The 23,823-nt window shown below is 40.0% G+C and overlaps 1 protein-coding gene across 13 annotated transcripts in view; it reads left to right on the top strand.

Annotated features, from left to right (window-relative positions):
- The window catches only part of LOC133657486 (regulating synaptic membrane exocytosis protein 1-like), a 273,490-nt gene that overhangs the window by 132,960 nt on the left and 116,707 nt on the right, over window positions 1-23,823 (top strand). For all 13 annotated transcript variants that reach the window (XM_062058859.1, XM_062058865.1, XM_062058868.1 and 10 more), the window contains exon 6: window positions 6,183-6,868. In XM_062058859.1, coding sequence (XP_061914843.1) covers window positions 6,183-6,868 — 686 coding nt within the window. The remainder of the gene's footprint in view (window positions 1-6,182; window positions 6,869-23,823) is intronic.

A 23,823-nucleotide genomic window follows, 5' to 3' on the forward strand; every position in this document is an offset into this window, starting at 1 on the left:
CATTGCATGCTGTTAACTAGTGTGTTGTACTCTGGTGTGTAACTTGACACTGCAACTCTGAGTGAGTCTTGCAGATGTGCATCAGCGAGGCGTGTTCTGTGTTTGTTCTTGATGAAGTTCATGTCAGAAAAGGCTGATTCACAAAGATAAGATTTTTCCTCATTGTTTGCGGAACCTTCTTAATCTTTTGGACATATTTTCACAGCAATCTGGCCTTAAGCTTAATTATGATAAATGTAAAATGTTAAGGATCGGAAATCTAAAGGGAACGTCCTTTCGAATGGAATGCAAAGTGTTTTGTTTATAAATTATATGCAATCTGTTGTGTTCCCTAATTTTTTTCTGTGTACATGAATGAAGCTGTGTGTTGCTGAGTCCGACTTGGACATTATCTGGACTGGGCCTGGTTTAAAAAACCCTTTAAAAAAATCTAATTTCATTGACAACCTGGTCTGTTGAAGATAAGGCCCTTTTTTAAAAAATAAAATAAAATAAGATAAATAAATAAAAAACATTTTCTTGGATAAAAAAAAAAAGTAAAACAATATAAAAATAATTACATAAAAAATAGTAATTAATGAACATTTTAGTGGACCAGCAGCCTATACAATCATGTGTGCTTCAGGGACTGTGTCCCTTGCAGATGTGTTGTCTATGTTGTGGGAACCAGAATATTGGTAGCAGAAAGAAATAACCCCTTTTGTGTGGATGAGTGTGCATGGGGGAGGTTGTTTGGGTTGATGCACTGATTGAAAGTGTATATTGTGTTTTTTCTATGCAGATTTAATTTTAAAAAAAATAAAAATACAATTTTATTTTTTTTTTTATTTTTTTTTAGAACAGGCCCGCGGGCGACTCATCTGGTCCTTACGGGCGACCTGGTGCCCGCGGGCACCGCGTTGGTGACCCCTTTCGAATGGAATGCAAAGTGCCTGTTTTGTGGACAGATGGACCAGTTAACATACTTGGTGTTGTTGTCCCAGAAAATCTGGAAGATCTAGGCTCAGTAAATTATGATAATCGACTAAGAAAGCTGGACAAAATTATGCAATTATGGAAAGGGAAATCCCTAACCTTGTATGGTAAAATGTCTATTGCCAACTCGTTAATTATTCCTCAATTTATTCATTTGTTTTTGTCATTACCAGCTCCATCACAAAACTTTTTTAAGATTTATGAGCGGAGAGTCTTCGATTTTGTCTGGAACGGCAAACCAGAAAAGATTAAAAGAAAGGTTTTGTACAAAGAGTATGAATATGGGGGCCTGAAACTTCTCAACCTTGAAGCTATGTGTCTGTCTTTAAAAGTATCAATTGTTCCAAAGATGTATTTAAACATTGAGTGGTACACAAATGTACTGTTGGACAAAAAACATGTACTGTATCAAAAGGAATTGTATCCTTTTTTACAAGTGATTCCCTCCCAGAGAGTCTGCTGGGAAACATGGCGGGGTTCATAAAGGAAACAATCCACTCATAGTGGTGTTTTCAATTTTATGTGCCAGAAAAAAGAGACGATATTTTGCAGCAGTTAATATGGATGAACTCTAATATTGTAATAGATGGAAAGCCTTTCTTTTGGAAAAATATGTTTGAAAGAGGAATCATTTTTGTCAATGATATTATCAATGAGAATGGTAAAATGATGAAGTATGATGAATTTAGAGCTATGTATGGTGATGCTTGCTCAAGCTTTTCATTTTATCAACTAACTGGAGTAATTGGGAAAAGATGGAAACAAATAATTAATTATGGAACTACTAAATTATTAGTTTGTAAACCTCTAATAAGAAATTCTAGTTGGCAAAAAGGAACTAAAATAAATAGAAAAATATATATTTTTTATTTAATAAATAAATCTTTGAAGGCTGCCTCATACAACACAAATGGAAAATGGGAGGACTTTTTTGACTGCCCGTTGCCATGGGATGCCATATTCAAACTAATCTATAAAACCACTATCGATGTGCAAAATCGTTATTTTCAAATTAAAATTATTTATAACTTCTTACCCACAGGGAAAATGTTAAAATTATGGAATATGACAGAGTCAGATGATTGCCGATTTTGTTGTCAGGAGCCTAAATCCACCCTGCATTTGTTTTGGTATTGTCATATTGTGTCTTTGTTTTGGGTGGAAGTTGAAAAAATGTGTTTAAGGATTGGTTTGTTTATGAAGCTTAATGTGGTTTCTGTTATTTTAGGAGAGTTCATTGACAATCATGATTTAGTCAATTTAATTATAGTACTCGGTAAAATGTTTATTTTTAAAGCCAAAAACAGATATTCACTTAGTATTACTTTCTTTAAAACATTTATTCAGTATTTTCTAACTTTAGAATGTTACATGGTTGAAAACGATAATGATGCCAAAAAACATTAAAAAAAAGATGAGAAGTCCTCAAAGGCTTATTTTGAAAGTATAATTATGTTTATAGATTATATGATATCTGTTGTTGTGTTCCCTAATTTGAGTGACCTGGACATAATCTGGACTGTACATAAATACTTATTTTGAAAATGTAATTTTGTTTATAAATTATATGCAATCTGTTGTGTTCCCTAATTTTTTTCTGTGTACATGAATGAAGGTGTGTGTTGCTGAGTCCGACTTGGACATTATCTGGACTGGGCCTGGTTTAAAAAACCCTTTAAACAAATCTAATTTCATTGACAACCTGGTCTGTTGAAGATAAGGCCCTTTTTTTAAAAATAAAATAAAATAAGATAAATAAATAAAAAACATTTTCTTGGATAAAAAAGAAAGTAAAACAATATAAAAATAATTACATAAAAAATAGTAATTAATGAAAATGTTAGTGGACCAGCAGCCTATACAATCATGTGTGCTTCAGGGACTGTGTCCCTTGCAGATGTGTTGTCTATGTTGTGGGAACCAGAATATTGGTAGCAGAAAGAAATAACCCCTTTTGTGTGAGTGGGTGTGGATGAGTGTGCGTAGGGGAGGTTGTTTGGGTTGATGCACTGATTGTAAGTGTATCTTGTGTTTTTTCTATGTAGATTTAATTTAAAAAAAAAAAAAAAAAATTTTTTTTTTTTTTTTTTTTTTTTAAATTGTTTTTTTTTTTTTTTTTTTTAGAACAGGCCCGCGGGCGACTCATCTGGTCCTTACGGGCGACCTGGTGCCCACGGGGCACCGCGTTGGTGACCCCTGGTTTAGCTCGTTCAGAGTTGGATAGAAGTTCAGTGAAGTGATGGAGGGTGTATTGATAGTTTCAGTTTCAGTATATTGTGAACATGCATACAATACAATGTAATTCATTACATATTTCCAGTTGTTTCATTACAGCACGTCCAAAAAGGAGTAGGAAGAAGCTGAGCTTATTTAATCCTACCCCTTTTCATACCATAGCAATGTTATCCTATTTCCTTGTTCTCTGTAACAGAACAGTGAACAAATAAATAATAAACTAATAATATACTATAGTAAGTAAACAAATATTAAATACATAAATTATCTTTGTCTCAATAAATAAAAAATAAATAAATAAAAACAAACAAACAAAAGCAGTAGCTTTTCTGCTTTGACGGCTTGGAAAACATATTTTAAAAAACAATTCTTGAAAATTTTGGATATATTCATATTCGTAATGAATAAGAATTGCGATTCAGATGTGAGTAGATTTTTCCAACAATGCTACTAGTAGGGATGGGAATTGAAAACCGTTTCCAGATTATCAGATTAACAATTCCTTGGAATTGGATAGGTTGATTGGTAACACTAAATTGGCCCTAGTGTGTGAATGTGAGTGTGAATGTTGTCTGTCTAACTGTTAGCCCTGCGATGAGGTGGCGACTTGTCCAGGGTGTACCCCGCCTTCCGCCCGATTGTAGCTGAGATAGGCTCCAGCGCCCCCCGCGACCCCGAAGGGAATAAGCGGTAGAAAATGGATGGATGGATGGATGGAATTGGATAGGTTGATTGGTAACACTAAATTGGCCTTAGTGTGTGAATGTGAGTGTGAATGTTGTCTGTCTAACTGTGTTAGCCCTGCGATGAGGTGGCGACTTGTCCAGGTTGGACCGCGCCTTCCACCCAAATGCTGCTGGGATTAGGCTCCAGCTACCCCCCGTGACCCCAAGAGCGACAAGCGTTAGAAAATGGATGGATGCTTGCCATTTTTTCAAACGGTTCCCTTATTGATTCTTCCGGGTGGATGACGTCATTACGCAACGTGCGTAGTAACGTCAGATCGAAAAATGCCGGTCCTCGGGCGCAAAAAACACTCTAAAGTTGACAAATTTTTACAAGGAAAGTTTACAACAGCACTACTTGTAATAATTGTAAGGCTGCTAGTTCATCAAGAGGAGAACATACAAGCAATACTCTGGAACATTTGAATACACAGCATGCAATAATATAAATGAAAGTCGCGAAAGTCTCATCCCAGCAGAAGTAACGCTAGCACGTCATCTGAATAAAACAGGAAATAAAACCTCCTATCATTTTAGCACAATTATTTGTTGAATTGAAATTAATGCCTTCTCATTTAGATGAGCATGACAAGAAACAGATTTTGACTGGCTCCAAGGTGGGCAGCCCCAGTACACGTCTGCCGCTAGATGAATGTCACAAAGCAGCGACTGAGTTTGTGGTCAAACGTTTTCATTTTCGGTAGATGAATGTTCTATAGCTGGGTTGCAACCACGTGATCTAGGGTCACATGTGGGCACTTCCGGATTTCAGGGAATGGTCTGGAATTCCATTAGGCTACTGATTATTTACCTGAATCAGTACAGATTTGAACGTAGTTTGAAAGGTTTATAGGCAAATATATAAGTGATCATGAAACAAATAAATAAAATGGGATTGAGTGCATTTATACACTCTTAAGAAAAATATAGATTTTTAATGACTTAAACTATTGATCATCACCAAGACGGTACTGCTCGCTCCAACCTCACTCACAGTATGTAAAGTAGAAAAGATTGGAGGCACATCATGTCTTTACATCTGAAGGGTTCACAAATTAAGCATTAATCCGTTAAAGACAAAATTGGACTTATACATGCATCGGTAAGTAACATATTTGATTGACATAATGAGTGCCGTGCTGCTGTGATTATGAGGCTAATGAGAAAAAGTATACGTTTGTTTGCAGTTGATTTTCTGCTACAATTAATGCCTGCAGTTGTTTTTATGGTTCATATTTTGTCTCATAATTTAGCTATATATGTCTCTGTTGTTCAGCAATATTTGCTAGCGATTAGGGCTGGGCGATATGGCCTTTTATTAATATCTTGATATTTTTAGGCCATGTCACGTCACACGATATATATCTCAATATTTTGCTTTAACCTTGAATGAACACTTGATGCATATAATCACACCAGTATGATGATTCTATGTGTCTACATTAAAACATACTGCATTAATATATGCTCATTTTAAACTTTCATGCAGAGAGGGAAATGACAACTAAGTCAATTTACCAAAACTGTATTTATTAATCAGTTATTAAGCAGTGGCACAAACATTCATGTCATCTCCAAAACACAACATGCAAGATTGTCAGAGACATTTTAAAACAAGCTATTAGTGCACTTTTGTGCATGATGTCACTAAGATGACATATCAAAACAACACCAAGTTAAAGTGCACTTTTTGTACAGAACGCCACTAGATTAGTTTAAAACAAATTAAGTGCATTTTTGTGCATGATGTCACAAAAGATATTTCAATAACTGTCAAATAAAAATGAGCTGCATAATAATAAATCAAATAGTGTATGTCCTTCACTATGTGGTAGGTTACTGTGGACGTTATCTCCTTCTGTTGTTGACAATTTTTTTCATACGGTGTTGATGTGGACATGGTTACCAGAATAACTGACAACTTAATGAAAAAGTAATAATTTGAGGATTTGACATGTTTTTTATACTTAAAAAAATCTGGGCTTTGTGCCAAACCCTCTAAATGTCCATTCAGAGGAGGGATTTTCCTCGACTGGTGACATGCTGTAGTTTCAAGTGATTGCATCTTTTGGCACTGCTCGAACATTTTTATGTTAGACCTCAATCTTCAAATGTCAAAGAAGGTCTTTGTGGGATATAAATCCTGCTTTAAAGTATTGTTTCTTCCACAGTAAAAGATACATTTTCTGTTAACCGTCACATGTTATTTTTTTCTTTCTGTTTCCGTCCACAAATTCATATATCTAGGAGAAATGGAAGAGGCGGTGCAGGAACCGGTCGGGGAGACCGCAGGACAGGCCATGCCAAGCTGGAGACCCAGGTTTCTATGGATCGAGATCTCCGGGGTGAATCTAGGGAACGCAGGGAAAGCCGCCGGCTTACAAAAGGAGGTTCTTTGGAGGTTGATCCTGTGGGAGGAAGTGATGCAGTGAGGCGGACACTAGAGGGGGGCTACCAAAACATGAACCAAAGCGGTGGCCCCCCTTTCCAAGCAGGGCCAGTTCCTACTGGAAGCCAGGGCCATCTTTTACCAGTGCAAGGTTGTGGCAGTGGAATTATGGGGAAGATGAGAGATGTCTTAGTGTCTGGACAGAGGACAGCTGGAGGGCTGCATGAACACAACCCTGCCCTAAAAGACAAAACCCCAGAACTCAGAAAATCTTTGGGTATAACTGGATCAACCCCAGGCCAGGGACCTGTAGTGAAACGAACCAAAAGGGACAAGGCAGACAGCATGCTGCGCAATGATTCGCTAAGCTCAGATCAATCCGAATCTTTACGTCCACCGCCACCCAGGCCATATAAATCCAAACGAGGGCTTGGTTCCGGAGGCAAAAGACAAACCAGCGTCAGCAGCTCAGAGGAGGAGGGAGGGACCACACCCGAGTACAGCAGCTGTGAGGATGCTGAGATCGAAAGTGTCAGTGAAAGAGGTAAGACTTCTTAAAAATCTTTTTGTGATTTCCGGTGTTATATTTCAGAGGCTTTGATTATAGGTACAGTATAACTCTGTATCGTAATCTGCCCAACATATTACATAGGATACTTGAGTAATTGCACATGTGTACAGGCCACTCTCCCGGTTGGGAGAGTGGTCGTGCCAGCAACCTGAGGGTTCTTGGTTCGATCCCCAGCTTCTACCAACCTAGTCACGTCCGTTGTGTCCTTGAGCAAGACACTTCACACTTGCTCCTGATGGGTCATAGTTAGCGCCTTGCATGGCAGCTCCCACTATCAGTGTGTGAATGTGTGTGTGAATGGGTGAATGGGGAAATAGTGTCAAAGCGCTTTGCGTACCTTGAAGGTAGAAAAGCGCTATACTAGTATAACCCATTTACCATTTACAGTTGTATGCTTTAGACAGTTATATCAGGGACTGTTCCAAAGTTAAAACACATCACAAAAATGATTCCCGGGCACTGCACCGCTGCTGCCCACTGCTCCCCTCACCTCCCAGGGGGTGAACAAAGGGATGGGTCAAATGCAGAGGACAACTTTTACCACACTTAGTGTGTGTGTGACAATCATTGGTACTTTAACTTTAAGTATGTATTGTACATGAATATAAAAGGCAGTTGGTTTTAACAACCGGTAGAGCTGGCTCGGCTGTTCTAGCTCGGACTCTGAATAGAATGACTCTGGCAGACCAACCGTTACAGTACAAACAATAACAACACAGTAAGTGTTGGATCATGAAGAAGGAAGTTGTACAGCAAAGTAGAAATACACAATTGAATAGTACAAATGTACGACAATAATGTACTGGTAACAAAATGGGGGTGAGTGTGGAGTATTATTAAATGTGAATTTGAATAGCATATAAAATATCCGACTAGTGCAGGGGTGGGCAATTGATTTTTACCGGGGGCCGCATGAGCTACCCGAGCACTGCTGGAGGGCCACATCGACAATATTTCAATTAAATTTTGCTCAATATTATTTTTGATATATACCGTAAGATAAATAATAATAATAATAATAATAATAATAATAATAATAATAATAATAATAATAATAATTAATAATAATAATAGTAATACTTCAACATAGTGTGTGTAACAGCATTCCATGACTAATATAAATAAATTAACATTAATAATAAATGACAGTAAAATAAGCACACGTATGACTGAGGAGTCATAGTGTAACTTTGTGTGGTGTTTGAGTTGTCCGACTTTTTGTGTGGCCATAAACGCACCAGTGGTTTAGTGCTATGCGTGTTGGTGACAGATGACAAGTTGGTTTTGGCCTGGTTTGTACGGCAGAAAATGACTAGTTTTTCGAGATAGAATTGTTTTACTCATGTTTTTGGTGTGGTTATGTCCGAATATAAACAGTTTTGCTCAATAAAGTGATGGATATAATTCCTGTCCTCGAAGCATCTCGATAGACGTTACAATAATTGAACGGTGTTCAATTGAACGGTGTTGACGAACACCATTAGGGCCGCTTGTTGTCACTGTCACTCAAAGTTGCATTGCAAAATTCCATAGAATAAATATGTTTATTTTGTTTAGAATTCAGATGGGATTTGATTTAGTGCGCGGCATATACTTGCTGCGCGCAGCGGACGCTTGAGCAGTGCGCAATTGCGCAGGCACGCACCTTAGAGGGGACGTTGCTTTGCAGTTCATGCCTTGTTGAAAACACGGCATTCTTCATCAACTTTTCTCTTTTTAGCGTCTCGGGTGTAAACCCTGCATCACTTGTCGCTGTGCACCTTCACTCGCAGGTTACACACGGACACACGCCTATAAATAATACTTTTCAAAATAAAAGCAGCACAGTTGTATTGCGCGCAGGACATAGATGTTTTTTCAACTTTATTTTGTAATTGCAGCTGTTCACATTCACTCACAACCACGCACTCGCATACGTCCATACGGAAGTAATACAAATAACGATTTTCAAAACAAAAGCAGCACCGTTGTATTGCACACTCGACATAGATACTTTTTAAAATTTATTTTGTAATTTATAATTGGCCTCACGCGGGCCGGACAGGGACGCACAAAGGGCCGGATGCGGCCCGCGGGCCGCAGAATGCCCAGGTCTGGACTAGTGTCATTTCAGCGGACACAGAATCCAAACACATAACTCGATCCATCTATCCATTTTCTATGTGGTTTGTCCACATGAGGGTCACAAGTGAGCTGCGGCTTATCCTAGCTGATTTAAAAAGACTACCACTCAGACTCTATATTTACACATTTTCATAATTATCTTAACTATTGGGAGGTTTGTTATCCGAATCTAAAGAGGAGCATGATCAGACACACTGATTCTATTTGTTAGAATTGTAACGATTTTAGCATATCACACGAAGGAAGACAGGATGTGAGCCAGCATGAACAATCTCTCAATAATAATACCTGTTAGTGTTGTAATTATGCTATAATGTATAATGTAGGAATGTTGACAGCATAGGTTAGGGTTGGCCGACCATTTTTCTATCTGGTCCGTAGGGGATGAGCATTTCTTATTTTCCCCTATTTTACAGGGAAATTTCCCATTTTTTGAAATGCAAATGTAGACCTTAATGAGCAGAACGTGACAAGATGACTCACTTGCTTACTCGTTTGAAGCCAAAATATATACAGTGTGTCGAGGATATTGATTAAAGTAGGCCGGCATGGCTGGGTTGGCGCAGCGGCCGTGCCAGCAACTTGAGAGATATGGGTTCGATTCCTGCTTCCACCATCCTAGTAACTGCAGTTGTGTCCTTGGGTAAAACACTTGACCCACCTGCTCCTAGTGCCACCCACACTGATTGAAATGTAGCCAAAATATATAGATAATGGGTTTCACTATGTAAAGCACTTTGAGTCTTTAGAGAAAAAAGTGCTATTCATCCATCCATTTCTACCGTTTGTCCCTCTCGGGGTCAATTGGGATGCTGGAGCCTATCCCAGCTGCACTCGGGCAGAAGGCGGGGTACACCCTGGACAAGTCGCCACCTCCTCGCAGGGCCAACACAGACAACATTTACACTCACATTCACACACTAGGGCCAATTTAGTGTTGCCAATCAACCTATCCCCAGGTGCATGTCTTTGAAGGTGGGAGGAAGCCGGAGTACCTAGGCTCCAGCACCCCCCGGGACCCCAAAAGGGACAAGTGGTAGAAAATGGATGGATGGATGGAGTCCAATGGTTAAAATCTGCACTTTTGACATACGAGTTAGTATGTGTCATGAGATGCAATTAAACTGACTGCGATACACAATGTGACCAGCAGATGGTGGTAGATAAAGATGTTCAGGTAAACGTAACAAAGAAGACTGGAAAAGATGCGATCAAGGCAAAAAATGTATCACTACATCAGTAGTTTCAGCACTTTGTTTATTAATTTATACCGGTTAGAAAAAATGCTTTCAGATGATCAGCCAAACCTGCATATACTATTATTTCTATATTATTTAATGTATTTAATTTTGCTGTGTTGTCCAATAAATTGTCTGAAGAGTCCATTTCAACCCTGATTGTCCTAAACAGAACAGCAGAGCAAACGTAAACGCAAGATCACATTAACAATGATGTTTCCTTACCATTATTGCTATGTTGTCTATTACCATTATTGCTATGTTGTCTATTACCATTATTGCTATGTTGTCTATTACCATTATTGTTATGTTGTCTATTACCATTGTTGTTATATTCATTATGCCTACATTTTTGATACAAATTATTGTTACAGTGTAATGATTATTGTTACCTGTGGTAATGCCACTATGATACAACATCTGTATTATAATCCTTGAACAAAGTAAGAGTGAAACTCATGTGAATAATCACTAAATGGAGAACTGGGGGTGGGATTAAATAAATTATCTTCTTCCCACTCCCTTTCAGGCAAAACTGGACAATCATGCACTATATTAATTTATATTATTACTGTATGTTTTGTCAACTTGTACTTCTTTATGTCATTGCCTGAAATAAATAAATAAATGAAATGAAATGAACACATAAAAGTTAACATTTTCCAATGAAATAAAAATGTACATAGCGTCTACAAGCAAGCAACTAATATGATTTAACATGTACAAATGGTACTAAAAGGTCAATTAATAGAGTCACACATTATTAAGACATTTGTTGTTGATGCGAAGGATACAATCCATGCACACTTGTTGCTAATGGGAGAAAAGGACACATTTGTCGGCCAGATTCAAAGTACACTTGGAGCTTTTTAAATTGGGACAGCCTTTGCGCACCTCAATAACGTCAGCAACCCACAAATGCGTAGGATGCAGCCACCAAATTGGGACAGAGCTATTGTTAAAATTATCCCTGAGCAGGCAGGAAGTACACATTCAGCCTGAGTAAAACCTGTGGGGAGGGGCTGTCATTTTATGTAATTGCTGGGTTTCAATCACGTGGCCTTGAGTCACTTCCGCTTTTCAGGTGATGGTCTACAGTCCTATTGGGCTACTGTATACTGTATGTACGTGCATCAGTGCAGATTTGGGTGTATTTTAAAAGGTTTAGAGGCACACATATAACCAAGTACGAAAAATATTTAAAATGAGGTGAAGGTGATTTATACACTCTTAAGAAAAATACTTTTTGAAAGATTTAAACCATTCATCATCACCAATAGGTTACTTCTTGCCTCGACCTCTATTCCTTCAACACTAACAAGTATTTAGAAAAGAAAAGATTGGAGACGCATAATGTCTTTACATCTGACGGGGTCCACAAATTAAACGTTAATCCGTGAAAGATAATGTTGGACTTTTTTGTACATTTCTAAGTAAGGTTGATTGACATAACGAAGCCAGTGCTGTGATTGTGACGCTAATGAGAAAAATTATATTTATTTTCCGCAATTGATGTCCAGGGTGTACCCTGCCTTCCGCCTCAGTGCAGCTGGCATAGGCTGCAGCACCCCCGCTACCCCGAAAGAGACAATCGGTAGAAAATGGATGGATGGATTTCTTGCTAGAAATATTACTACATCTACAATTCATGCCTGCAGTTGTTTTTATGATGTGAAGTTCATATTGGGTCTCATTATTTAGCGATATATGTCCCTGTTGTTGAGCAATGTTTGCTAGGGGTATCACGATTCAGTATATTCTGTTGAGCCTATGAGAGATTAATTAATGTAGTTTAATAATACTATTAGAGATATTTTCTTGATCCTAACAAATGGCACCAAAGACACTGGAATATGGTCATCTGTGTCAAATAAAGAACACTTGGCTTTCCTGCAATAAGCTTTTAGTTTCTGTTATGAATATCGACAATGAAAATACGGTGGATTGGACCAACAGTCACAATATTTATTACCAGGACTTAACATGGCGTTAGTTTATTTGCACAAGCAGGTCATATTTAGTCATACAACCACAAATGAACACAAACAAACTAATGCGATCTCTTGTCCTTATTTCAACTTTTAGTTCTGCTCTCAAACACTACCAATATAGTAGAGAATAAACTCGATTGCATCACGGAAAGTTTCTCAAACTAATCAAATGTTCAAACAAACATTTTACAAAGTGATCGCTGCAGACACAAGCGGTCCAAATGTATTCCATAAGAGGATGAAAGTGATATTTTTAAGAGCCATTTCCTATGACACACTTTCGTCTTTCCCTTGACTTTATGAACAACTTCTTTCGGGACTCTATGAATGCTATTTTCTAAGCAGTGCCTGGGGAATCCGTGGTGGGCTCTCCTATTTCTGGGGCTGAGGTTCCTGAGGTAGTTAAAAAGCTCCTCGGTGGCTAGGCCCCGGGGGTGGATGAGATCCGCCCGGAGTTCCTTAAGGCTCTGGATGCTGTGGGGCTGTCTTGGTTGACAAGACTCTGCAGCATCGCGTGGACATCGGGGGCAGTACCTCTGGATTGGCAGACCGGGGTGGTGGTTCCTCTCTTTAAGAAGGGGAACCGGAGGGTGTGTTCCAACTATTGTGGGATCACACTCCTCAGCCTTCCCGGTAAGGTTTATTCAGGTGTACTGGAGAGGAGGCTACGCCGGATAGTCGAACCTCGGATTTAGGAGGAACAGTGTGGTTTTCATTCTGGTCGTGAAACTGTGGACCAGCTCTATACTCTCGGCAGGGTTCTTGAGGGTGCATGGGAGTTTGCCCAACCAGTCTACATGTGCTTTGTGGACTTGGAGAAGGCATTCGACCCGTGTACTCCGGGAAGTCCGGTGGGGAGTGCTCAGAGAGTATGGGATAACGAACTGTCTTATTGTGGCGGTCTACTCCCTGTATAATCAGTGTCAAAGCTTGGTCCGCATTGCCGGCAGTAAGTTGGACACGTTTCCAGTGAGGGTTGGACTCTGCCAAGGCTGCCCTTTGTCAACGATTCTGTTCATAACTTTTATGGACAGAATTTCTAGGCGCAGTCAAGGCGTTGAGGGGATCCGGTTTGGTGGCTGCAGGATTAGGTCTCTACTTTTTGCAGATGATGTGGTCCTGATGGCTTCATCCGGCCAGGATCTTCAGCTCTCACTGGATCGGTTCGCAGCCTGGTGTGAAGTGACTGGGATGAGAATCAGCACCTCCAGGTCCGAGTCCATGGTTCTCGCTCGGAAAAAGTGTGGAGTGCCATCTCCGGGTTGGGGAGAAGACCCTGCCCCAAGTGGAGGAGTTCAAGTACCTAGGAGTCTTGTTCACGAGTGAGGGAAGAGTGGATCGTAAGATCGACAGGCGGATCGGTGCAGCGTCTTCAGTAATGTGGGCTGTATCAATCCGTTGTGGTGAAGGAGCTGAGCCGGAAGGCAAAGCTCTCAATTTACCGGTCGATCTACGTTCCCATCCTCACCTATGGTCATGAGCATTGAAACAATAGACATTACACATCACAAAACAAAAATAACAAAAACACATCATACATGACCGACACATTTATAAGCTTGTCAGACAGGTCGGCCGGGCCTGCTGTTAAGGGCGGCTATACCTGCAGGGACCAGGCTTTTCCTGAGGCTGGCCCTTCGGAATTTGATGGTTCTGTACCTGCGCCCTGATGGTAGTGGGATTATGTATTGGTGTAGTGGGTGACTGATATCCTGGACTATCGTTTTTGCCAGTCGAGTGATGGACCTGTGGTTTGGATCTGAAATGTTGGGTGTGGGTAGGCCGATGATTTTAGCTGCTATGTTTGTAATGCGTGTGAGTTTGGTCCGGTTGGTTACAGAAAGCATGGTGAAAAAACATGTGGAACAGTACAGAAGGATGGGTTGAACAATGCTTTGGTAAAGTAATAACAGGAGATGAGGTGCAATGTTTAGTCCTTTAAGTTTTCGGATAGCTGACAGTCTTTGTTGACTTCTTTTTTGAATGTCCGTGGTGTGCTGATCAAAGGTGAGTTTATTGTCCAAGGTTACGCCCAGGTATTTAAAAGTGTCAACTGTTTTAACTGTTTGTGTGTTTATGATGATGGGGTTCTGAGGTGAGGGGGGGGGGGTTGAACCATATTTCTTTTGTTTTATTGACATTGATTTCCAGATAACTGGCTGTGCATGACTCTGTGAAATGTTTGACTGTGTTATGATAGTCCAGGATGGATTGACTGTTGGAGAGGAGTGTGAGAATTGCTGTGTCATCTGAGTATTTTAAGTATGTTGTGGTGGGTGAGATGCTACGGCAGTCATTGGTGTAGAGTGTGTACAGGAAAGGGCTCAACACACATCCCTGTGGTACCCCAGTGTTGATGGTAAGCATCGGGGATGTGTTTGAGCCCACCGTTACTGCTTGCAGTCGGTCGGTGAGGAAGTTGTGGGTGAGGTGGATCAGCTGAGGGGGGATGTTGAGCTGATGTAGTTTCCGGATCAGTAGATGCTTCTGTAGGGAGTTGAAGGCGGAGCTGAAGTCCACGAAGAGGATCCTGGCAAAGTTGTGTGGGGAGTCCAAATGCTGGAGAAGGAGATGCAGCAGGCAGGCCACAGCATCTTCTGTGCCCCTCCTGGCCCAGTAGGCAAATTGGAGGGGGTCCAGGTGTGGGGTGACAACTGGAAGGATGATGTAAAGCAGCAGTTTCTCCAGGCACTTCATAATTATGGTTGTGAGGGCTAGGGCAGTAATGGTTGAGTTCTGTGGCTCTGGATTTTTTCGGTACTGGGATGATGGTTGCAGTTTTCCACACTGTAGGTATTGTTGCAGTCCAGTAGCATTGACAGAAGAGTGAGTGTAGGATAGGGGAGAGCTCTATGGCACATTCCCTGATCACCCTGGCTGGAATGCCATCGGGCCCTGGTGCCTTGCCTGGCTTGCAGCGGCTCAGCTGGCGCCGTACTTCCTCCTCTGTGAAGGGGGCCGGTTCCTCAGGGTCTGGTGGTGGTAGGGCTCTCAGTAGGTCCTGACACTCTGGTGAGAAGTCCAAATTATCAAAGAGGGTAAAAAATATGTTCAGGTCTTTAGAGAGGGTTTCTGGGTCACTGACAGTGCATGATGTTTTTGGTTTGCATCCTGTCAGGGTTTTCACCTTCTGAAATGCCTGCTTGATGTTCATGTTGCTGAATTCAGTTTCCAGTTTGTTTTTGTACTTCAGTTTTGCTTTAAATACCTCGTTTTTAAAGTTCCTATTTTTTGTCCTGAGGCTGGCGCAGTCCTGTTGCCTAGAGGATTCATATTTTTCCCTCAGGCTCTTTTTTAACTGTGGGGTAATCCATGGTTTGTAGTTGGGATAAATATGTATTGTTTTGGTTGGAATTGTGGAGCTGATGCAGAATTTGATGTAGTCTGGGATGACAGAGACCCTGTCATTCAGACTACCATCAAAAATGGCCCAGTCAGTACAAGCCAGGGAGCCTTGGAGTTGAGTGGTGGCGTCCTCCGTCCACTGGGGGGCACTGCTGCAGTGTGGTTTGTGGCGCTTTAGTTCCTGTTTGTATGACGGAAGTAAACAGATGACGTTGTAGTCAGCAGCTCCGAGCGGAGGGTATGAACGGGCACGGAAGGCATCGGTGATGTTCCCGTAGCATAAGTCCAATATGTTTCCCCTTCTTGTTGGAATGTTCACATACTGTTCGAAAGATGGTAAAACATTGTCCAGTCTGCATCCGTTAAAGTCCCCCAAATAAAGCAGCGGAGCACCGGGATACTTAGCTAACATGGCATTAGCATCCTCGGCTGGGGGCTACATAAATACAGCTGACCACAACAGTGGGGAATTCCCGGGGGAGATACAAGGGACGGAGGGACAGGGTCAGCAACTCCAGGTTGGGTGTGCACACTTTGCGGTGCACTTTGATGTTGTTACACCACCTGTCGTTGATGTAAAAGCAGACCCCATCGCCTCGCGTCTTCCCCGAGTGCTTTGTCATGTCGGACCTGACGATGGTGAAATTGTCCAGGCTCACCTCAGGGTCGGGAACCGACTCCTCCAGCCAGGTCTCACTGAGAGCGATGATACAGATGTCTCTGAAGGCTTTTTCAAAACGGCACCTTACATGTAGTAGATCCATCTTGTTACGGAGTGATCGTACGTTGGACATGATGATGGTGGGCAGAGGAGGTTTAAAGGGTCGTCTTCTTACCCGGCTCCGGGTGCCTCCACACCTTCCCCTTTTCCTCGGCCGAAGCTCCGAAGGTAGGACCACGGCAGGCCTGGTGTTACTCCACAGCGAGGCTCGGTGTAGCAGGAGTTCATCTCGGCTACAGGTGAGTAGCCGGTCATTGGTGTCGGGCTGTAGTGCTAGGCTATCACAAATCAGCGATAATATTGTGAAAAAGACGGCGATCACCTTGTAACTTGTCATAGCTGATACGTCTGACTTTTGCCTACATTCAATGTGACAGTTACACGTAAAGCACGGACATAAAACATACATAAGACACTAGACAAAGGGTACGGGTCTGCTTTTCACCAAATGCTTTAAGATATCGAATTCTAGAAAAGACCGTCAGCGCCTAAAGGGTTTTGGGCATGTATTCTTACATTTCAAATAGGTGGAAAAAATATCTGAGTTTGAGCAAGTTAAAATAATATTACTTTTGTGCTTTAGTGGCAAGGACAGGGAGATATTTAAGATTATAGTCAATGGAAGATTTGGCTGAATTTTCTGGCTTTAAGGGCCAATAAAAAATCCAGAAAGAGGTTTTGTTTCTTCACGCTCTCAAACCTTCTAAGAAATTACAGTGGACGCCATTCGTTTTAATGGAAAAAGTTTTAAAATCCTTGCGGCGCTCACCTCCTTCTGATGGCGATCTAGCCACAACCAAACATTGGATGGAAAAACTTTTTAACCAGTGATAAAGGCTTTTTTCACACGCAGGTCAATTACGATTTGTTTGCCCATATGAGACCTGTATAGGATTTTTTCATGTCCGTTTGAACAGTACAATTCCGAATTTTTCATATTCGACACAAGCCTCCTTCGTATGTGGATATAAATCGGATATATATACGATGCATCCTCAATGTGAAAGCTTCCACTCTGCAGGTCACCGTCATCCGACCAGGACGTACTCAAAAAGCGATAAGGGCCATAATTATTCGCCAAAATATACAGTTACGTAATAAATAGTTGACAACGGAGTAGAAAACATGTGAAACTAATATGTTTTAGAACTCAAGTGAAAGTTTTACCAGTCCTGTCTCCGACTGCTGGCCCACACACACACCTCTTCAAACAGACATTGAAGCAAAATATCCCGTAAAACTGACAAGAGCCAAAATACTTGCCCTCTTCCTTCTTATTTTTTACGCGCAATAATTCGGTTAAGAAAATTTTGAGTTTAATTGCACAAGATCCTTCAAATATCCACAAATGTGCCAGCACTGAGACCAACTACATTGGAAACAATGTTTACTTCCGTAAACATTGGAGTGTGTGCGGTGTGATGACGTCAGATTCTATTCTAATTAGAAATTGCATTGTTTTTTTGTAACTTGAACGACCACTAAAAAGATCGGATTGGACAAAAAAATTCTAGATTTGACATTTGAACATAGCCAATGTAGACAAGTGTGTGAACAAAATGAGATATGAAGCATCGAGCTGTGAACGAATGGCTGAGCTGCAAGAAGAGGTAATCTTGCCTTATTCTGCTATATCCACGTATGCGGTCCTCTCCAAGGTTTCTCAGTCATTCACATTGACGTCCCATTGGGGTTGTGAGTTTTTCCTTGCCCTTATGTGGGCTCTGTACCGCGGATGTTGTTGTGGCTTGTGCAGCCCTTTGAGACACTTGTGATTTAGGGCTATATTAGAGATGTCCGATAATATCGGTCTGCCGATATTATCGGCCGATAAATGCGTTAAAATGTAATATCGGAAATTATCGGTATCGGTTTTTTTATTATCAGTATCATTTTTTTTGGTTTTTTTGTTTGTTTTTTTTTTTTGGTTTTTTTTATTAAATCCACATAAAAAACACAAGATACACTTACAATTAGTGCACCAACCCAAAAAACCTCCCTCCCCCATTTACACTCATTCACACTCATTCACACAAAAGGGTTGTTTCTTTCTGTTATTAATATTCTGGTTCCTACATTATATATCAATATATATCAATACAGTCTGCAAGGGATACAGTCCGTAAGCACACATAATTGTGTGTGCTGCTGGTCCACTAATAATACTAACCTTTAACAGTTAATTTTACAAATTTTCATTAATTACTAGTTTCTATGTAACTGTTTTTATATTGTTTTACTTTCTTTTTTATTCAAGAAAATGTTTTTAATTTATTTATCTTATTTTATTTTATAACATTTTTTAAAAAGTACCTTATCTTCACCATACCTGGTTGTCCAAATTAGGCATAATAATGTGTTAATTCCACGACTGTATATATCGGTTGATATCGGTATTGGTAATTAAAGAGTTGGACAATATCGGAATATCGGATATCGGCAAAAAGCCATTATCGGACATCCCTAGGCTATATAAATAAACATTGATTGATTGATTGAGAATCTTTCAAGTGTCTTGAAACTTTTTTTGAATGTTTTCTTTATTAAAACGACCAGCAACGAGTCTAGCATCTTTTTATGGTGTTATTATGGAATGCACTTGTGTTTAGAGACTCTACTTCTTTCCCTCGAAAAGCGATCTTTAGCGAGCATGACGTCACATTCTTCAAAAATGTTCCAAGCTTTCAATAGTTTTTTGTAGTCCTGAAGTCAAATAACTTGTGCACTGTATTCTAATTTGTATATATTTAAATAATATTGATATATTATTCAATATATTCGGCTATTATTCATAACCTCACATAGTTTCGTGAGATGAAAAAAATATTTAAAATACTTTACCTCTTGGTGTGATGCAGAGTGTTTGCTCTGCTGGTACGGCTCATTTGGTCTCGATCAGTAAACTGTGGTGCTTCTCACTTGAGCGCAAGTTTGAACACACCCTCAGTTTGCCCTCTGATGATAGGAAAGTCTTCAATAACACTATAAAATACATAATTTACTGCTGTATGTTTCTTTTGCACAAATTGTGTTTTAGAATATGGCTTAACGCATTAATAGCGTTGCCCTTTTGTAGATAATTGCTAATGCAGCATTTGTTCGCTTTCCATGTTGTTGGAGGAAAAAAGTGTTTTTTACACGATATATGCCTCAGGCCACAGCCAGCGCCCTGACTGTCATTGTGACCCTGGTGCATGTTAACTAGTGTTAGACTGTGTGCGTGTGTGTCTGAATGCTTTGCTGAGTGTCATATTATATTGTTTTCAGCTTGGGCCTGAGGGAGTGGAATGGTGGGGACAATCCCTCTCAGAGTGTACATGTGTGTGCATGTTCCCGTCTGTGATGGGGCCGTTTGACCCCATTTGATTCCGGTGTTGACCTTAGGTGGCCTCACACACCAAACTATGTCCTCCAGCTCTATAGAAGACACTGCTGTTTACGCTTTGACATTGGCATATGCAAGAAGTGTGATACCACATCACTACTAAACATCATTTGAAATTACAGCTCCTTGCTTGCAGCTAACAAAAAATACAAATACAATACCTCAACTTACGAGTTATTTGGGATACGAGTAGTTTCTCGTTTCTTTGATATTTTAAGTCGCGAGCACAATTTCAATTACGAGCCCAAATCGCCGCCGGTTCAAGTAGTATTTATATTATTATATAATAGTATTATTTGTCAAAGGATTGTACCGTTTCATTAAAAAAGACTTAATGTATTGTTACACTTTGCTGTTTCTACTTTTTCTGCACAAGAAACAAACAAAAGTTTTGATTAGACAGTTTTGATTAGACAGTTTTGTGCGCGTTTGAGCGTCAATCAAAGATGGACATAATCCTGCCCTCCAACCCACGGAACCAAGAAAGTTTGTGCGAAAGAGAGGAAACGGATGACCGAATCAAAGACACAAACCATTAAAAATATGTCGTACCTGTCAGCAGCCTACCCAGCGAGTCAGCCACATTACACAAGCTGCAACCAGCGCCCGCGGTAATCTGCAATAAACATCCAAACGACAAACATTTATCCATAAAAATATTGAGAAGCTGCAGATGCTGTGTTTCAATGTGTCCTGTTTAGTCCTCGCTCAACAAATTGGACAGTCAAGCATTACCTTTGGTACGCAGACATATTACTTGTTGTCATTTCTGACCTCTCCGGTCAGCGATTTCCTAGTTCCTAATGTTACACAAGAGAGAAACAGTTGTCACAACATGAAACACTTACACAATTCAATAGGGGGTGTTGGGGTAAGTAGATCCCCATGGCCTTATTGTTGAAAAACATGTGTAAAAGTGCCCTGTTGGTAGCAAAAATGTGTGCAAAAATGTCCTCTTGGAAGCCAAAATGCATGCCAAAGTGCCTTTAAGGGCCAAAATTTACACCAAAGTGCCCCCTTGGGATGCAAAAAGGCATGCTGAAGTGCACCCTGCTTGGCAAAACATTACATTGAAAACACACAAAACTGCTGCTATTGGATAGACATTATTGATTCGGATTAAGATATGCAAGAGTTGTTTTATGGTATTGACATGTTAAACCAGTGGTTCTTAACCTGGGTTCGATCGAACCCTAGGGGTTCGTTGAGTCGGGCTCAGGGGTTCGGCGGAGGTCAAGACACACCCGACTCATCGTGTAAATAAAAACTTCTCCCTATCGGCGTATTATGGATATGGCAACAGCAGAAGTCAGACTGATTTGCAGGTGTGTAATTTCTTGTCAGTTTATGCACTGTGTTGGTTTTGTTCTTTGAACAAGGTGATGTTCATGATGAACGGTTCATTTTGTGCACCAGTAATAAAACATGGTGACACTTTAGTATGGGGAACATATTCACCATTAATTAGTTGCTTATTAACATGCAAATTAGTAACATATTGGCTCTTAACTAGTCATTATTAAGTACTTATTAATGCCTTATTCGGCATGGCCTTATTATAACCCTAACCCTCTAACCCTGGCCCTAACCCTCTAACCAAATAACTCTAAATTAAGTCTTTGTTACTTAGAATATGTTCCCCATACTGAAGTGTTACCAAAAACATATAACTTTGTCTTAAATTTGAAAAAAAACTATTTTATTTTTCACTAAAGAAGGGTTCGGTGAAACTGGTGGGGTTCGGTACCTCCAACAAGGTTAAGAACCACTGTGTTAAACCCTGGTTAAAGTTAAACTCGGTTCAATACACTTTATATGGCCATTAGTCCATACTTTTTCAGTTTTTTTTTTTTGCAAATGGACAGCACCCCCCACGATCCCAAAAGGGACAAGCGGTAGAAAATTGATGGATGGACATATTTCGTAAATTATGTCATAAATTGATAGCAAAAGTTACCAGTCTCTAAAGTTACCATTATGCATAAATAATTGCTAGTTTATGTCATTTCAAAGGTTCTTATACTGTATTAGGAGAGAGAGACCAGTGTGGTGATCATGCTAATCAGACCAGAGCTGGATGAGAATTACAATCTGTAAATGTAGCTTCAGTGTATACATGATGCACTTTGCAATTAAAATAGATTGATGTAGTCATCTGTGTAAAGCAGATTTCCTGAATTTTGTGAAGCCTATGTATATTTAGGCTAGCTCATTTTAGAGACATGAATGAACCTCAATTTATTCCACAGCACAGTAAATGAGTCACATACCTTTTAAGTGGCCATGGCTTAAGCTTGGATATTACTTGTTTTATTCATGGGTCATGTTGGGCCCTTTGTTGATCTATATTGAGCCAGATCTACAGGTAAAACTCAAAAACTTTGAATATTGTTAAAAAAATTAATTCATGTCAGCAATTCAAATTTAAATTTGAAACTTATACATGATATAAACTTATTGAATGCTTGTTTGTTTGTTTTATATTTAAACAAAAAATTAATATAACATTAAAATAAAACAAGAACAAAAAGGCAACAAAAAAATGCAAGGTGAGATATATCAAGCCTTTATTGTGTGAATGCCAACACATTCACACATATAAGATTCTACACACATAAACAATTATCTATTTATTATCTTCCATTTCCAAAAAAGTTTGCCGTTCCACTTTCAATGCATTGCACTCATCCTGGACATTCAAGCAACTTCCAGGAATTTACAAAATTCCAGTATTTTCAAAGCTCGATTTCCACCCTTTGTGTTTCGGCTTCTCCTTTTACATATTTTAACCCATCCCAACCATTCCACCGTCAAAACATTCCACTTTAATTTTTTTTTTTATATAAAAAACATCCATTCATCCGTCTATTTTCTACCGCTTGTCCCTTACGAGTTTGCGGGTGGTGCTGGAGCATATCTCAGCTGCACATGGGCGGACAAGTCGCCATATAAATATATTTTCAAAATATGAGTACATATATTACATATACCCTATTATTTGTGCACGATTGACAAGTGATGCACCGAAAATTTGGTCGTCTTAAATAGACTTTGCTCACCGAAACCGGATGTGATGAAGTATCCACTTCCACTGGCGACTGCGTCTTTCCCAGCGCACATGAGTGACGTATCTCGCCCAAAGCTAACTAAAAAGTCACATACACGTCCCATTTAGTTCGCCTTGCGTTTAGACTGAAGTCACATTTGAAAAGATCAGATTCCAATCGGATTTGGACTACCTCCTGATGTGGCCTGAATCTGATTGAAAAGATCAGATTTGAAGCACTTGATTGGCAAAAAAATCTGATCTGTGTCACTTGAGGGCAAAATAATAACATTTTGTTGTGCAGTGTAAACGGGGTCTCGGTGTGTTTCATAGGTGGAAAAGAGCTAATCCCCTTACTCCCATTGTTAGCTGACTCTTGCTAGCGTTTATTCAGAAGTTAGAATGCAAAACAGTGTGATTATCTCACATAAGGATTGTGAATGATAGACACAATTCCCAAATAAGGGCAGTTCCCTTTTAACGTTCTTATTTTTACCATCGTCATGATTAATTAATCGGATTACGATTTAAAAATCGATTAATTGTACACCTCGACTGACTGACATTCATTTGGCCCTCGATGTTGCGTGCTGGTTGGAGTGTGAACCCCAAATGCAGAGGCGGAGGATGGAGAGCGTCTTTACAAAGTATTTTATTAGCAACAATAAGAAAAACATTAATGTAGCAAACAACTAAGAGAGATGGTGCAGAAAAACAAGCAACATAAAAAGGACACAAAAAAGTGCTAAATAAACCAGAGAGTCTTCCAGCTGGAGGTGAGAGGAGACACAGGAGAGAAACAAAGAAGTCCAAATGGGAGCCAGAAAAGCTAATCTTCCAAAGACAGCAACGGGAAGGTCGTGACGTCCAGTAGCGTGGATGACAAGAATCAAGGAAATGGCGTCTCCCAGCGGCAAGTACTCCGCTTAAAAGGCTGATGAAGCAATCAGCCTCAGGTACGTCCTGATGCCACTCCTCCAGCCGGTTTGAGCACATCTAGGGTGAGGAGGAAAGACAGAGAGGAGACCAACAAGCTGTGTTGCAGAAATACTAAATGTAACAGTACCCCCTCCTTTAA

This window comes from Entelurus aequoreus, linkage group LG09 (assembly GCF_033978785.1).
Source record: "Entelurus aequoreus isolate RoL-2023_Sb linkage group LG09, RoL_Eaeq_v1.1, whole genome shotgun sequence".
Classification (NCBI taxonomy): domain Eukaryota; kingdom Metazoa; phylum Chordata; class Actinopteri; order Syngnathiformes; family Syngnathidae; genus Entelurus; species Entelurus aequoreus.